General features: G+C 40.2%; 3 protein-coding genes across 3 annotated transcripts; 2 read left to right on the plus strand and 1 right to left on the minus strand. All coding sequences in view use genetic code 12, as the record gives it.

Moving 5' to 3' along the window:
- Positions 1-105: 105 nt before the first annotated feature.
- Positions 106-1,841, minus strand: RJT20DRAFT_50702 (cysteine desulfurase selenocysteine lyase). Its single transcript, XM_064920418.1, has one exon. It carries the CDS (start codon positions 1,748-1,750, stop codon positions 458-460), a length of 1,293 nt encoding a protein of 430 aa, XP_064773883.1. The 5' UTR covers positions 1,751-1,841; the 3' UTR covers positions 106-457.
- A 5,790-nt stretch (positions 1,842-7,631) lies between these two features.
- On the plus strand, positions 7,632-9,292 carry TOS1 (Tos1p). Its single transcript, XM_064920419.1, has one exon. It carries the CDS (start codon positions 7,835-7,837, stop codon positions 9,161-9,163), a length of 1,329 nt encoding a protein of 442 aa, XP_064773884.1. The 5' UTR covers positions 7,632-7,834; the 3' UTR covers positions 9,164-9,292.
- Positions 9,293-9,840: 548 nt separating this feature from the next.
- On the plus strand, positions 9,841-11,550 carry RJT20DRAFT_135790 (uncharacterized protein; the record flags this gene model as incomplete). Its single annotated transcript, XM_064918427.1, has 1 exon — positions 9,841-11,550. The coding sequence occupies one exon, from the start codon at positions 9,841-9,843 to the stop codon at positions 11,548-11,550; it is 1,710 nt and encodes a 569-aa protein (XP_064773885.1).
- Between the last annotated feature and the right edge of the window lie 3,365 nt (positions 11,551-14,915).

Genomic DNA, 14,915 nt, shown 5'->3' on the forward strand with positions numbered 1-14,915 from the left:
GTGACTCCCCAAATGACTGTGCTGTCATTTTACCTTCCTTGATTTGCATCTTCTCATCTCACCAAGAGCACATACGGTAGTGCCTGTTGGGAACATCATGAGTTGCCCAAACGTTCTGGAGCAACCAACAGCTTAAGATACCAAGCTAGATCGAGAACGTTGCTGTAGTTGCCCCGCGAATACAACTAATCATACCCAAATATTGTGCTTCCAGCTTGTTGCAATCGTATTCGTTTCCTGTGTGTTTTCGTCGTCTGGACGCCTGTGTTTGGCTATTTGTCAAAGATTGTAGGGAAGAAGACAAAGAATAATGGTGGATAGATGTGAGTCTTGAACTTTGTCCATTTTCACGGATATTATGTCTATTGTTTATTTAATTCTTGCTTTATTTGTTCATATAATTATATTTAGTAGATTCTCCTTCTTCGTCTAAGTTGTCGTATCCAGTCGAGATAGTTCACAAATGCTCCTTTCTAATCAACTTTTTATAGTTTGGATCATTAGCCAAGGACTCGAATACCTTTGCAACTACCTCGGCTGCATACTTGTAGTCCGACAATTCATTGTATACTTGAGCTGAGAAACGGCCATACAACTTTTCATTGTGAATTACCAATGGAACGTAAGTGTTCTCTGCAAACATTTTACTGAAAATGTACTCAAAAACAGGACCTATGTTCTTCTTGAGATCCCTGATGTGAATATTGTATCTTTCATTTGGGAATTCTACTGTGACCATAGTGTTTGATAAATCGCGGGCTTTATTCTCGAGCACTGGGCTATCCCATATTTTGCTGACGACATCCCCGGCCTTTCTGGCTAAATCAAAGCAATAATCATGGATGGCTTCTTCCCCGCCAGCCTCAGTGGCCCTGAACTTAATTGCATCCTTGATCACAGCAATATTGGCGAAATTCTTTGTCCCGTAAAATGTGAATCGGTCAACTAACCAGTTATCTTCTTCCTCTTCAGATACGACGGCTTTGTCATCTAAGTAAGAATGACTGACTGGCATCGTATGGATCTGGCGATGATTCTTCTTGTCCACGTATAACACAGCAGTTCCACGAGGTACGTACAACCACTTGTGCAAGTTGGAAGTGTAGAAGTCCGGCTTGAGGTTGTCCAAATCAATTGGAATCAAACCTGCGCTATGAGCACCGTCAATCAATGATAACACCCCATATTTGTGGCACAATGCAGTGACTTCTTCAAATGGAAACCTTACACCTGGCATTGAAATGATAGTGTCAATCAAAGCAAGTTTGGGGCTTTCCGTCTTGAAGACTTTTTCAAACTTGCCAATAATTTCCGAATCTTCAAGGGGATAGTCCAATTGGATTAAAATTGGTTGAATTCCATATCTATTTTCTAAGAATTTTACAGTATTTCCACATGCGCCGTAAACTGTAGTGGGAATTACTATCTTGTCTCCTTTTTCGAATGGAAGACTTCTCAACACTGTGTTGACTCCACTAGTAGCATTGTCTACAATTGCAAGATTGCGGTAATCACAGTGGAAGAATTGTGCGAGCTCTTTTAGGGCTTCTTTGTATACTTGGGGCTGCTCTACTTTGATATAATGGTCTGAATTCTTAAAGTCCTCGAGGATGTGCTCTTTGAACTTGTTAAAGACTGGTTCCGGTGTTACACCGTATGAGCCGTGGTTAACAGGCACATATTTGGGGTCGATGTGAGCAAAGAATTTTTCCCTGAATTGCTTACCAAAAGGCACAATTGGTTGTGGCATGATAATAAAGTCCCTATTTCAATATACCAAGAAATTCTGTCACTCCGGATCAGAGTTGCCTTTTTCAATCACGATTTCTGGTGTTATATATAGCCTATCTCATCCAATCTAATCTCAGATTTATCAAATCTCGTTTGGTGCGAAAAATTAGAGGGGCATACTGATGAGTCAGTATGGTATGACTATTTGTAGATAGAAAGATGTGTCATACAGTATCCTGAAATAAGTCTGGTACACTGTGGCACATTCAGTTGACTAAGGGTTATTGCATCCGTAATTCGTTGAAAGTCGACATCTCTGTGACTAATTATATTCTCAACATCTGTGGTTCTGGGGATCGGAAATACCATTGCAAACTACTACGGGTACTTGGTTCCGACAATATAAACAACTCGGGAGCTAAGAATCCTATTGCAATACTTGCACCATTATTCGGAATCACGGAAGAACTTCCTCGAAATGGAATTAAAGATTAATGTATTATTCCAGTGTCATAGTAAAAGGAGATGCTTATTAATTATTTTTGAAGAAGCAGCAGTAATCAACATAGTTAAGGAGTAGTTGATTCATGCATACTACGTAAGACCATAGAATATGACAGGAATGGTTTGTTTCTAGCAAGAATGGAATATAAACATTCATAACAAACTATTGGATGAAACACGACTAGTGTTACCAAATTTAGAATAGTAAAAGGTGTATAATTCTTCATTTTTATAGAATTGTCAGAAATGATTGCAAAAAGTTTAGCTAATTTGAAAATCAGATGGATTGATGCAAATCAAAAATACTAAAAAGTACAATTTTGAGGGCGTTTAATAAGTAAAGTTGCTACTAAACACCATTTAATAATTCTACGGCACAATCTATATCTGTAAATGTAAAATATTTGCGTTAAACTCACATCATAGAGATACCATAATACTGATTTATTGAAGCCTGGATATGATACTTTTCAAGTCACGTGGTAATGTTTACATATCAACTCGATCACCTATTGGTTCCCGCAGGGTAACGGCTGCAACATATAGGAGATCCGTACCGCAATATGTATTTGCACTTGTCAAAATAAACGTGGTCACGTGACTATATCTTATCAGCTTTTTTTTTGCAATCATAATATCGTCCTATATATACAGTTCCAGTTGGCTGCTTTAGGTGTAGAAGTATAGAAGTTGCAAATCAATTTGAAATATAAAGCATTAGAAATGGCGGTCCTTATACTGCTTATAAATTTGCTTAAAGTTTGTGACGGGCCACTAATACTGATTGATATCTCATAGGACTTCTTTCAATCAAAGCTAAATTTGCTGCTTCAAAACTATTTCAAATCGGACACGCTAGAGGATTTCCAATTAGGCGCCGATAAAATAGAAGATTCTTCGCTATATTGAACGCTACAGTTATTAGGTCTCTAAAACAATCCATAATGTGTGTAGAAGAAAGAAAAAGAACGATATCAGCTCGTTAGGGCCCAAATTACCTGCAAATCATCCACACACTGCTACAAGGAATACTGCTACAAGGAATATCCATTTTTCCAAGTCGTTCTAAGACTTAGTCTTTCGAGAGCAGTTGCATATCCAATTACCGACCACTCCTACCATCATAAGTTCATCCGCCTTTCCCAAGTTCGAGGCTATTAATTTAAGAATTTACTTCTCTCAATACATGGCATGTCCATTAGTTTTTCCTCAAAGCCACAACAAGACAATTCATAAAGAATATCCTTATCTACCATCGCAATTATTTTGTTCCTAATTATATCTGCTACGTTTGCACATCTGGGCTGTATTGCGTGACGAAGTCGATCACTTTACATCATAGACCTGGAGCCGAATAGTCATTTTTGTCTAGATATGGATATTCTCTCCGTTGGTAGTCACTTGTGATTTTATGCCAATCGTGACACAGTTTTAGAACATTCAATTTAGTACTCGTTCGAGGTATTCACCGGCGGATACCTCGCCAATAACCATGGTTGCAGCGATGTCAATTTTGATTAGTTCTGTTGGTTGGCTCCTTCTTGCCTTTTACCGAACTGTGGTGGGGCTTCTCTTTCTGAATCACATAGTTCAATACAAAAGATGGTACTGGAGTGCTGGCAAATTTACTGTTTGACGCATTTTCTTCAACTACTACAAAAGTCATCATAGTCCTCAAATTCTGATTATCCTTCATATCTGACCGTTTATATAACCTCTATAGGTTCATAGCAAGTACAAGCTAGTGTAGGGAGAGCGTGATTTTGCTGATGCTATTAACCTTTCCAATTCCATATCAACTATAGTGACCACTTTTTGGGTTGGTTTTCACCCAATAAAAATGTTTTACTAACACTTTCTAGGAGTTAATATTTTGAGCTCAGAAGATGTAATTCCCCTCTGAGATACTAATGGTGGTATTAGAAGGGTCGTGGGGGGGGGGGGGGGGGGGGGGGGGGGGTTCTGGAGCGAAATCCTTAGTAAGGCGAAGCTACTCGTGTTCCAATTTCCATATTAGCAATTTAGAACACTTTATTAACTCAATACGACCTCTTTTGCACATCCTAATCGTAATATTCATTTTAAATGCACAATTAGCTCAAGCATTGTACAACCAGGATGGCTCTTTCGAACGCCACTTCCCATTTGTTCGTAGCAAGTTAACATAATTCCGAAAGCTCTTTGCATCCAGCTTGTATTAACCAAAGATCACCAACTAACTTGTATAAAAGACCACCAGTTGGCAGCCAAAAAAAGTCCTTGTGACCTTTCTTGTTTGCTAACACAACGGGATAGTGGTCTGGACACGACTCCATTATTGGTTGCCGCACATCTTGCTACAACGGTACCCACTTTGATTTTCCATGGATTTCTGTAGCCTCTACCATTAAGGAATGCACTGGTATTATCACTCGACATTAGTCACTTGATCAAAGCGCAATTTTAAAAATCAAGTGCGACCTGTACGTAATATTGCGTGCCTGATTAGGGTGACAGAGCATCGACTTTTGTGATAAACTCACTTGAACGGAATCGATGACTACGAGGGGAGGAAGGATTACTGCAAATTTCGCTTGTGTAGTGATTAATTCTCCAATGCTTGACGTCATAAATGTGATGATGGGCTATTGCATGCTGCTGTAAAAAAAATTATTCTATAAGTTATTACTACAGCTTCAATTTAATGGATGTTTCTAGTCGTTCAAAAAATCAGGAACTTATCAAATGAAACAACTTGTAGGTTTACTATGATAACTTGATTTAATGTAACTAGTGTACTAGCGGGTGTTGCCTTTTAAGTTTACATTTTTTCGATTGTATTAATTTTTTTCGAAATATTTCCAGTGTTTGCAAATATTTTGAAAGAATGTGGATATTGTTAGTTTTCCCAGCAATGAGACTGTCAAGTCTTCATTTAACTAGTAGTATCATATTGTGTTATTCTCCCATCCTCTAAAATATTCGATGAACTAGAGGAGTGGGTAATTGACTCAAAAAATTGGGAACCTCATAATTTATTCTTAAGATTACGCTGAAGTTGTCGAAACTCAAGGGCTAGATGTTTCATCTATGAGTCGAGCGTAGTCTAGACTCCACTTTTTGAGCAGTTACATAACCACTCAAGAGACATGAGCTAAAACAAGAGAGATGTAATCCGGTCTCGTACAGTTAATTTGCATGGCTACGAGGAGCCGGTATTGCAAGCAGACAAAAAGTCTTGATTCATTGTTTGCAACTTGGATAAGCTGTGAAAAAATTTTCGCATTGCAACCTTCAAAAGCCGTTGAGATACATACATGACAGTACAGGACAATGCATGACATCATCATACTTTCTGAGATGTCGTCTATCATGTTCTCGCGGTTTAATAATAAAGAAAGAAGAGACGAGATGCACTCTACTACTACTCCAATTTGACGGTTCAGATTGTTCCTCGACTCCACGATTAGCTCAAACCCATACATATGCACTTTAAAGACATACGTAGGATCTATTCCGAATGTAGCCAATCAGAAATCTTTGGCCTGGTTATTTCATATTAAGCACAATTTTATAGTTCTACTTGGCATATAGTTTCGCCTGATAGTCTAGAATTTTTTTACATTCTTAGTAAAGAGAGAATAGAGCTAACATGGTGATATTTCAAAAGCACTTCACAAATAAACCGTTGAATGCGACGGTAAATACATGACTAAATTATTTTCTGGTAGCTAGTATTTGGCTAGCATTTTGATCATCGCATTTGATATACACTACATTATAGTCAGCATCTTGCATCATATAGTGGCCAGACCTTTGGATATAACCCGGAATGCCAGCGAATCCACAAATTCTGGTGAGCATTTTCCGGCCAATAGATGGAAAACCATGATTAAATGCTCTATGGCAATTGGGCGCTCATGTCATTAAATACCCTAAGATGCAGATATGTGTCTTCTCTCAAGAGGCTTGCACCGGTAGCTGGTGTAGCTGCCACTTCAGATCTCGTTTCAGCAGTCTCTGCTGGACAATGACCCATTGTCGCAAGATCGCTGTGTGTCGCAATGCAACGTCCCAAAACGGTCAAGAAAACCAGACACTAATGTCCGGTACATAAACTAATAACAACACATACACGTATACCTCCGGTATTACATCCGGTCAATGACTCCTTTTTGGATGGCTCAGCTGTTCGTTTGTTTGATAGCCCGGAAAATAGAGTCCTGTCGTCTACTGTGCTTGTAGGTAAGATTATTCAGGACCACCTCGCAACATAGAACTGTAGACTAGCACTGTAGCATTGTAGTACCGTGACTCCATTACACGACAGCCGATGCTAACAATCAGGACTGACGGGAATCGTATAGCCCGCGAGGTTCATCTATGTGTGAGCGGCCACCACATTTTCACGAGCTCTGGTATGTTACGAGACGAAAATAACAATAACATTGGCCAGCAGAGCGGTAGTTTCACACGAGGTGGTGGGGACCCCCATCGTGGTATACCAAGGCTCAGCATGGAAATTGCCAAACACCGCCTAACCACCACCTCACTTTACTAGGGTTAGCAAGTACCGCTACAGGAGCACTTGAAAACCCTGTAGGCTTGATTGTGCTGGAACCTGCTGGCATAACTCTAGTTTAAGCTTCTTCTACAAGACATGTTACCTTGTTGACTCAATAAGGCTGGCATGAGCATAGAATACTAACCTACCCGGTTTAATCTTGGAACTAAACGACAGAAACGGTACAAATATGGCCCGATGAGGAAATGCCGACCAACCAGGTTCAACCTAAATTCTGCATCGTGCTGCATTATTTACCCCTCGGACAGGGCACACTTGCTACACACAGAAAACAAGACTTGGTCAGACAAGAACACGGTTTGTGTGCAGGCGACGCAAGAAAAAACAACAACACGCAACAAAAAGGGCTTCTATCATAACCCCCGGAAAGGCTCGAGAACGTGATCATGGTCACATGCTACAAATATAAATTCTCCTCCGTCTGCAACCTCGCCAAGTGCTCGGCACTCCCCAAAACCGGCCCCTTTCGCCATTCCGGGACAACCCAAACATCGCGTTTCAAAATTATTTTCTAGCGGTCTGTTTACGTTTGTAACAACCAGCCTCATGCCCGTCCCACTGGCTGTCTGTCTTTTCCCTCCTGTTAACCCAGACGCAGAATATAATCCCTTCATTCTGCCTCCTTTCATGCCGGTGTGGTTTGCTGTTTTGGTGGTTGTAAAGTTTTCTCTTTCTAACTTGTGATTTACCAGGGCGGTTTTTTATTTTATATTATCAACACCTTTTCTTTCTGACCACTTGGACTTATATAGCTGTGTATCCGTTGTTTCTTTACCGAGATAACTGTCATTCCTTCACACACTAGCATACCTTAGTCGAGCCGATCCAGTTCTAGTTAGCTGTTATTATTACTATTGTTGTAACATTATTAGTACTACTCCTACTCCTACTACCACTACCACATCTACTATCTTTCTTCCACATCAACAACAGCTTCAGATACCATACTGCAAACAAAAAAGAGCATCGAACCACTGTTTAAAATCCAGTTTCACAGTTTGCTACTCATATCATTTGCTAAATTAATATCCCACAATGAAGTTCACTTCTTCTGTTTTGCTTGCCTTGGCCGCAGCTTTCACATCTGTCTCCGCTGGCTGTTCAAACGTCGGTGGTAACTACTACTGTTCCCAAACCAACAAGATTATTTACTCAGGTATCGGTTACTCAGGAACCTACCAAGATGTCACCAACATGGATGAAACTTCCGGTAAATGTTCCCAACAAACATACTCGTTCTCAGGAAACCTTTCTCCATTAGACGAGGAGCTCTCCGTACACTTCAGAGGACCTTTGAAGTTGAAGCAGTTTGGTGTCTACTACCCAGCATCGGCTAACCAAAAGAGAGAAGCCGACGAAGACTGTGTTACCAAGCATATCCACCACAAGCACAAGCGTGCTACCGAGATTATCGAGGTCACTGAAACCGTGTTAGTTGATGCCCAAGGTAACCCAATTACTACATCTGCCACTATTGCTACGGTGGCCGTAGAATCAGCTCCAGCTCCAGCTGGTACTGCCAGCCCTGTTGGCCCAGCTAATGGTGCTGACCAAGGTAAGGCTTACAGACCAGATTTCAGTACCAACTCTGCTCCAACAACCACTTCCAGCAACTCTGTTTCTGGTTCCACTGCCTCAGTCGCTGCTGGTGACTGGGAAAGAACTTCCTACTACACCGCCGGCTCCGCCGACAACTGTGTTTTCCTTAACTACTTCGGTGGTTCTGGCTCTGGTGTCTGGTCCCCTACGTTTGGTAACTCTTTGTCTTACGCTAACTCTGATGCTTCTGGTGGTTCTTCTTCCCCAGTGGCTCTTGGTGACGTTACCATTCCATCCAACACCGAATTCGTCATTATGGCCGGAAACAAGTGTTCTGGAAACGACTGTGGATTCTACAGAAACGGTATTCCAGCATACCACGGTTTTGGAGGTAACTCTAAGATTTTTGTCTTTGAGTTCGAGATGCCATCTGACTCTGCAAGCGGTTTCAACGCTGACATGCCAGCTATCTGGTTATTGAACGCTAAGATCCCAAGAACTTTACAATACGGTGATGCCACTTGTTCTTGTTGGAAGACTGGCTGTGGTGAGTTGGACTTGTTTGAGATCTTGAGTGCTGGTAGTGACAAATTGATTTCTCACTTGCACGATGGTCAAGGTAACGACGGTTCTTCTAGCGGTGGCGGTGGTTCTCAAGACTACTTCACCAGACCAACCAGCGGTTCTTTGAAGGCTGCTGTTATCTTCACTGACACACAAATTCACATTCTTGAGGTTGACGTGGACTTTGACTCTTCTCTTTCTCAAGAAACCGTCGAGGCATGGATCCAACAACCTGGTTCCGCTGCTTCTCTCGGATACTAAGCGTAGCTCTGCGTTCAGTTGTTGATTTATGGAATCCATAAATACGGGAAAGTTCATGTTGTATACCAAAATTTCAGCCACTGGTGGTCATCTACCAAGTGGTGTTTTTCATAGCTTGTATTACTTTATTTCTAAAAAAGGAGAAGGACGTGAAAAGAATACCCTCTTCTTCCACTCGTTTTCTGCATAGACTTTTTGTTCTGTTTGGTTTTTAATGTCATGTTTAATTAGTTAAACTTTTGTAGAGAAAAACTCCCTATGCACCAATGGTTGCAAGGCACTATCCTAATTGAATCGTATACCAGCTGTAATACTAAACGAAGAATCCACACATCGAACCATTACAATATGAATGGATCGTACATACAATTATTTGTAATCTTAAGAGTTCATGCCTATATAATTAATAACCTTAATTTCTCATCTGCATGGATGACATCAAAATGTGGAGTATTAGAAGCAGAAAGTAATGTGCCTTCATGCATCTTTGACATAATGGCTAGATAATAATACTTGCTGATATTGCAATGCTCTTCTAAGTAAAGCATCAATTGGTAAGACGATAACAATTGGCGATATTCAGGCTTTCTCTCTGGTACAAGGATTTAGTCGCAATTAATTTCGCTGAAGATTTAAAATCGCCATGACCATTTTCTTCTCGTTAATAACCCATTAATATGTCTGTCACACTAGGAATTGATGTAGGTACCGGATCAGTACGGCTATATCTCAATGACGGCGGAAAAGGAGAAAGCTACGAAGCTGAAACAACTACTTATCACAGCGGAAACTTCATAACTCAATCGTCAAATGAGATATTCAACAAAATCCTTGGATTAATCTCCAACCTCAAGAACAAGGACGACGTACGAGCCATTGGTACAACAGCAACTTGTTCAATGGTGGTACTAGAGAAGGTTCAGGTAGATGGGGTGATATATTTGAAACCATTCGATGCAATAAGTGGCAATGACAGCCAACAGAAAGAAATGCAAGATATAATTCTATGGATGGACAATCGTGCTACGGAGGAAACGAAACACTTGAATTCTTTACTCAAGAACAAGGACATAGCTAAATATGTTGGTGGACTGTTTGTACCTGAATTAGGAGTTCCGAAGTTAAAGTGGCTCAGTGACAATTTCCCAGGAAGACAATTAGTTTGCTTCGAGTTATATGATTGGATCAATTACCTATTACTCGTTGGTGGATTTAATGAAGATTGTCTAGTCGAGTACAAAGCGAAAACATTCGACTTTGAAGACAAAAGTTATGCCATTGATGGTTCTATAAAGGGATGGCCAAGAGCTGTATTGACAGAGTCGTTTGGAATAAGTGAGAATATAGAGGTAGGAGGAGCAGATTTCCAAATTGGGTCTGCAAGTTTTCCTAGAGTTGGTATGGAACTAGGGCAAGCCCATACACTCTTTGGCTTTAATGGCGCTCTTATTGGCAATGGATGCATAGATAGTTATTCTGGATGGCTAGCCAATATTAGTGAACCCAATGGATTGGAAGATCCAATTGGCGGCACTTTAGCAATGGTTGCCGGCACATCAACATGTTTCGTAATCGCTTCAGAGGATGAATCAGTCAATTTTATTCCTAATATTTGGGGACCTTTTAATCAAATTATTCCTGGTGTCAGAGTATATGAACTTGGACAACCATCAACAGGTAAGCTTTTCCAACGACTCTTCAATACATTCGATAAGTTCATACGAAAGAATGTTTCCAAAGATGCAGCAGCTTCGTCGGTATTTGAATATCTTGAACAAGAGACATTAAAACTTCTGACTCCTAGCATAACTCAAGTTATCAGAAATTACTTTTACTACGGTGATGTCGATGGAAATAGGAATCCAATAAGTGATAATACGATGAGTGAAATGGTTATTGACGGGTTCAATTACGATCGAAAGCTAGCTCCGATTATCGATAACAACGAGGACAACAAAAGTTTTGTTATTAAGTATAATTTAATCTTAGAATTTTTGTGCTTTCAGACAAGACATATTGTGGAAACATTACAGAATGGCGGGTTCAAAATTGAAAAGATCCGAGTAAGTGGTTCTCAAGCTAAGAACAGGAGATTTTTAGAACTATTAAGCAATGTCACTCAGCTCAGAGTAACATGCGTTGAGGTTGACTCAAAATACAATGTAGCGAGAGGAGCATCTTTCATTGGGAATATAGCTCGAACAGGAAAATTCGAAAAAGAGAAACCCTTACACACGCTGTTCACAACATCATATTCAAATTGGTCTAAACTGGAGATACTTCCTACTGATAAAGACAAAGATTTACTTCTAATAAAGTACGGTATTTTTCGGGACATGATAGAAATGCAGACTAAGTTTAGGCGCCTTGTCAATAGAGATTACTAAGCGCCAAAGAGTTCCAAGGAATCAATTATAAGACATATATAAATCATACAATAGTCATCAACCACGGCCCGCCCGAGTTTGCAAATTCTGAAGCAATCGTATATCAAAAGCAACAAATCTTTTACTGCAAATATTTTCTTTGTCAGGAAGAAAGTGGTTCCGCAGAGCTTACAAATGATATAGCGAAGAATGTAATGCGTAGCTTAAATTCCAATGCAAGATTAGCCAATCCTTAATCTAAGCCAGATTCTTCGAAAGAAAATAAAGAGCTAAAGCGACAATCTTAATTACATAACCACAAAACGGGTTACTAGAAGCTGGGCCCATATACGTATGCAGTTACAACAATAGATGTAATTGGCTAATTCTTGCAGATTCAGGGACTGTCGACACCAGTTACCTTGCGCTATTTAAATTTCGAGGAATCCTATAGACGACGCCTAAATTACACCAGAATTCATCTTTCTGCCTGTGGGGGTACCCGAAAGGGTACTCAATAGAATTAAAGAGAACAGGCTTCGCTCACATTTAACCCGCCCTTGCTGCAATTTTTCATTTAGATACCCTAAAAATAGCACATTTTCAAGGAAAACGTCAACAATATCAATGTAAGCTGCTACCAGTGCCACAATTGAGTGTAATTGTAAACTCAAGTGATCAGCTAACTTGACCTAGCACCAGCCTCTCAATATCCTCTAGTAAATAAGACTGCCAATGTCAATCCCCATTTTCTCAACTCTATAATTGGGAACCATTCAATATCCGGATAAATTGCCGCAAATGTGTCAAACAAACAATACAACGTTGCACGACCCCAACATTTGCTTTTCTTTTTCTTTTCCTCGAGGACTACGATTCCAACTAGACGTGAACCAAGGCGTTACCCATCAAAGCCACTCAAATACACACAAATTGACCCTCGGGAACCCATAAACCCCGGGTAGAAGCTACTCTCTAAGCAATGTAAAACCTCTTCCACACTTCCGTCTTTCTCCTGTTCTTCACTTCCCTAAATATGGCATTGGTCCAACACGAAAAATTTTCTCTATTACCCCTCCTAAACCCCACGCAAAAATTTCATCAAAGTTTTTGTGACACTGAAATGGACACACCAAATACCAAGAAATGGACCCCCAAAAATGGAGGGAATCTCATCTGATGCGTTAGATGGGAGTCCAGACTAACTAGGTTACACAGGTATATGTAGGGGACGGGATATTTTCTGACGTACAGAGAAGAGCAGGTGAAGATGGAGGAGATTGGCAGTGCAGTTGGGTAGCTGGATTCGATGAGACGAGTCACAAAACCAATCAGATGGGACAGCCACTTGTTGCGACGACAGCTCTAGCAGTAGCTAAGGGAAGCGAAGACAGAGAAGGCAGACGACAGGGGAACAACCGGAGGCGTATCGAACCCGAGTAGGTTTCAGTGGCTGATTTAGTGATTGTTTTCGGAAAGTTTGTCAGTGTCCTCCACGCCACTGGCCATTCTCTATTGGTTCGTATGGAATACACAGTGGGGAGATTAGACCGTACAGAGCCCGATTCGAGGAATAGTGGAGCGCTCGTACTCGTATATGGCATATGGACATCGAACGATCTATTGGGGAATCCAGATGGCTAGTGTATGTAGGACAATGATCTGAATGGCAGCGTTAGTGCATACCATAGGGCTAATGCGTTATTAACCATAATAAGGAGTTAGCAGGGAATTGGCCAGGAAACCGAAAACTCGAAAAAAAAAGCCGTCCCCATGGGATTAAAGATTATTAATCAAGAGAATTCTTAGTATCATAATAATAATGAAAATAATAAAAATTCCTTTGAATTCCAGTCCATCATCCATGGAATGGTTATTACTGTGCTACTCACCAAAATTTAAGTGGCATGTAATATATATGATACAAAACTCTCTTGGAAGTAGTTACATTGGTATCAATTAAGATTAATAATACTACAAAACTACTATAATACAAAACTACTATAATACAATAAATATAATAATATTTATATAATAATATTAATTTTATTATGCCCACTCTAGGTGTTGACTGCCCATTGTATGTGGCCCCTGCCCAACCATTCCTTTTCTTCGGAGTAGTGACAGTTCCGGCAGCACTTCTTCTTCGGGTTAATGTATGGAGAGGAGGAGTACTCTTTTTTGCAAGTGGAGTTAAAAGCAACTTGCACCTCCAGTTTCCTGGGCTAGTTTAAATTGGGATAGGAGACGGTTTTCTACGACAGGTGGAGTAACTATCATGTTATCGATGTCCATGACGGTAGTCATTGGGTTACATGATGCTCCTGGCATGACCTTGACCCACTATCTTTAATTGTAAGAATCCTTTGAACTCATCGGTACTACCTCAGATGAGCTCCACTACTCTTCGTATTTTATTGTAAAGACGGCTTTCGTAGCATTTCTTTTGTCTTTCTCTTTATTACCATCTTGGCTGTGTCTGCCTGTCTCTGCTGTTAAGGTGTTTGTATTCCGGTTTGGAAGCTTCTTCGAATTTAATCGCTTTTGCACGGGTTCGTTCGTTAGTTTGTTGGTTTCGTACATTCTCTGTCACATAGTATCCCTCTCTGTGTTACAGTGTCTTGTCTTCTCATTTCTTGTTTCTCACCGGTGAACTTGTGTTTAATTTCTATAATATAATTTTTATATTATTAGTGTGTACTCTTCTGCTGTTTCTTTTCTTTCTTCTTACCCTTCCTCTTCCGCCTCCTATCTTATTCTTCGTTGTTCGTTGTTCTGGCTTTCCCTTCCCGGATCACACACACACAATCACACAAATACACAAACCCACCCAACTTCTTCTTCCATCCATTGTTCACATCTGTTGTGTTCACGCTTCAAATTTTTCGATTGTGTCTGTTCATTCAAAGAGACTTCTTTCACTCGGGAATCCAATAGTCAACACTAGTGTTCTTTCGTGGATTGGTAATAAAAATCTATTGAGAGATTTCATTTAATTTTACTATTACTAGTATTATTATTATTATTATTATTATTATTATATTGTCTTCTTTAATCGTTGACATCGTTGACATCGTTGACTAACCTCATTCCTTTGTCTTCGTAATCCCGTGTCGTTGTCTTCGTTTGTATAGTCCTGGGCACTTCCGACTTCAACTAAAACCACTTCTCGGATAAACGTCATACTAACACAACCAACATACGGCCATCTTATTACCTCGTTCTAACCCTCTTGGCTACCCCTCCCGTCATCACCAACTTTTAGACAGAATACCAACAAATTCTGCCTATCACTACCGGAGATTCCTTGCAATCAATATCCTTTTTCCGTGTTGTAGATCCTTGCTACGGCTCTAACCAACCAAAGAAATCGATTTCCAGATAAA

This window comes from Scheffersomyces xylosifermentans (genome assembly GCF_036884685.1).
Source record: "Scheffersomyces xylosifermentans strain CBS 12540 chromosome Unknown RJT20scaffold_5, whole genome shotgun sequence".
NCBI classification, from domain to species: Eukaryota; Fungi; Ascomycota; class Pichiomycetes; order Serinales; family Debaryomycetaceae; genus Scheffersomyces; species Scheffersomyces xylosifermentans.